Below are 2,550 nucleotides of genomic sequence, written 5' to 3' on the forward strand. Positions count from 1 at the left end.
TTTGGTCATCAAAACCTAATTTCACCCTTACTACTTCAGTGAATTGAGTTGTACAAGAATTAAGGAAGATTAATCATACTCTCAATTCTTAATAAATCTCTTTTTCTATAACACTTAAGATTTATATGAACGGGCTGTTTCAAGTTTGATTTCTTATAAATAAGACAAACAATATTGACCAATGTGACATCCTCCCCTAATAAATGTTCACATGGGAGGCATATAAAAAATGTCACATGACCAAACGCCCTCCTCTCTCTTTCACATTATCTTTCATCTTTTTATTCCAACTTCTCTTCACGTTTAAAACCTTTCAATTTTTTCTCTTATCTTTCTTGCTTTCCTTCTTCGTTAGCTGCTTAACTAATTCAGATTGTGACATAAATCATAAATTTTTATTTAACTGTCAACAGTTCAGTGATAATAACCATGAACTGTTTACAGCTCAAAGCCAATTCTGAGATTAAGCAAATTTCCCAACATTCCATTGTCATTCATAATGTTATTCATGAAATTAAAACCCTAATTCTTACTCAAGAACAAGAAAAATACAATAAATCCAAAACTAAATAATGAAGAATTATTTATAACTAATAATTTTTTGTCGTCATCTTCGTCGTCTTCACTAGAAATCCTTAAACAGCTTCCGGACCTGTTCCAATGTCACAAACAGAACAACGGTGAAAGGTCCTTGCCTTGAAATCGTAGGGATGAAGCCCTTGTAAAGGGCCATTGGCCCCTCCGATCGCACAGTCTTCATGGCACAATCCAAAGCTCCGGCGTACGGCGGCGCCTCCCCCGGCTCCACCTTCATGTTCATCACCCTCGTCTTTATCACGTCCACCGGATTCGACGCCACCGCCGCCACGAACCCCGCCGCGAAGCTCGCCGTCACGTGGGTTCCCAACCCGTCCTTCATCAACCCTTTCTCCAATATCGTCTCCTTGAACTGATCGTACGACGCCAGCTGCGACGCCGTCACGAGCATCGCGCGGTTCACCGTAAGCGACGATCCGCGCCACAGGCTCGTAACCCCCTCCTGCTTCGACATCCTGGTAATGGCGTCCACCACGCTGGTGTAGTTCCGCCGCTGGGCCGGCGGGAGGCGCCCATCCGCTTGCATCCGCACCATCGCGACGTCCGCGGGGTTGCCGACGGCGGCGCCGATTCCTCCTGCGACGAGCCCCGCCCCAATCTTGCGCACCAGGGGCATGTTGCCGGTACTAGGGTCCGTCCACTTCTGCTTCAAAACGTCGTACAGGCCCATCCGCGTCGTGGAGTACAGCGTCTGGCGGAGGACTGTGGCGGAGACGCCGGAGAAGAGCGCGGCGACGCCTTCCTGTTGCACGATCCGGACCCCGACGGTAACCAGACCTACACGCGGCGGCGGAGGCGGCGAAGGAACGTGAATGGATCCGCCTGGGGCTGCGGCGGTAGATGCATGAAAGGCGAGAGCCGGGCGGAGAGTTTGAACCGCCGGATTCGGTTTGGGAACTTGGTTCTCGCCCTGGAGCTGCATTCGGACCTTCATTAGATCCAGCGGATGCGTCGAACACCCAGCCACAATCGAGGCGATGCCTCCTTCGACGAATCCTTTCAGACCCATCTCAAATTTTCCCGGAAAATTTCGAATCCCGCTAGTGAGGAATCCAAGGAAAATCACTAATCAAGGTCCTCAAGGAAGAATGACACAAAAGGGTTTAAGAATCCCCCAGATCTGAGAGAAAATACCGCCGGAAAAGATCGATTAAGCGGAAGAACAGGACCAGTTGGAGCTAGGGTTCATCTCACTGGAAACCAGGAGATGAGAATGGAGGCTGAAGGCGATGGACGAAGAGTGAGGAACGTTGGGTCTCTGAGACATATGCCGAGAAAGATGGAAGATGAATCGCTGAGTGAATGATTTGGAGAAGAAGAGAAGACAATTAGAATTTATAGGAGGTGGGATTGATCGGAAAAGAAAAAGAAAGTGGCCTCAGACGCGAAGAACTGGGAGGGTAGCAGCAGCATCCTTTCCTACGCGGGACGCGGCCGTGGCTTGACTTTGACACTGTCTCCCTTGATGGCTTCGGCTCTAGGGCTTCTTCTTTTTTCTCCAATGCATTGAACTTTTTATTGGAAACATTTTTTACTTAAAATACATTGTAAAATTATTTATTAACATGTGGCCATGGGAAGTTGAATTTTGTTAATTTTTTAAAAATTGAATTTAGAGAATATTTGATTGCCAGTGTGATGGGAAGTTGGATTTTGTAAAATTTGATTTTACCACTGAGTAAAAAAAATTTCTAACACTTGTAATGGTTGTTTTCTAATTACAAAATTAAATATTTTATATCGTCCAATGATTAATTAGGTTATGGTTCGTTTTTTTATTTTTTTATACTTTTATTGCTTCGATTTGTTAATAGGTGTTCAATTATTTCTCATATCATCGACAATTAAATACAATATCTTTGCATTATAAAAAAGCTAGCACATTTTTTGAAGACTTATAATATTTTTACCCGATCAGCGAGATCTAGGGGGAGGACGCTGATCCATAGGTTT

The 2,550-nt window shown here is 45.0% G+C and overlaps 1 protein-coding gene across 1 annotated transcript; it reads right to left on the reverse strand.

The window, feature by feature from the left end:
- Positions 1 to 472: 472 nt before the first annotated feature.
- On the reverse strand, positions 473 to 2,181 carry LOC131151660 (mitochondrial uncoupling protein 5). Its single transcript, XM_058102979.1, has one exon. It carries the CDS (start codon positions 1,604 to 1,606, stop codon positions 626 to 628), a length of 981 nt encoding a protein of 326 aa, XP_057958962.1. The 5' UTR covers positions 1,607 to 2,181; the 3' UTR covers positions 473 to 625.
- Positions 2,182 to 2,550: the final 369 nt, after the last annotated feature.

This window comes from Malania oleifera, chromosome 1, assembly GCF_029873635.1.
Source record: "Malania oleifera isolate guangnan ecotype guangnan chromosome 1, ASM2987363v1, whole genome shotgun sequence".
Classification (NCBI taxonomy): domain Eukaryota; kingdom Viridiplantae; phylum Streptophyta; class Magnoliopsida; order Santalales; family Ximeniaceae; genus Malania; species Malania oleifera.

What these genes read in the sequence shown, in the direction of transcription:
- LOC131151660 (XM_058102979.1), bottom strand. Translation starts at nt 1,606, where the DNA reads ATGGGTCTGAAAGGATTCGTCGAAGGAGGCATCGCCTCGATTGTGGCT.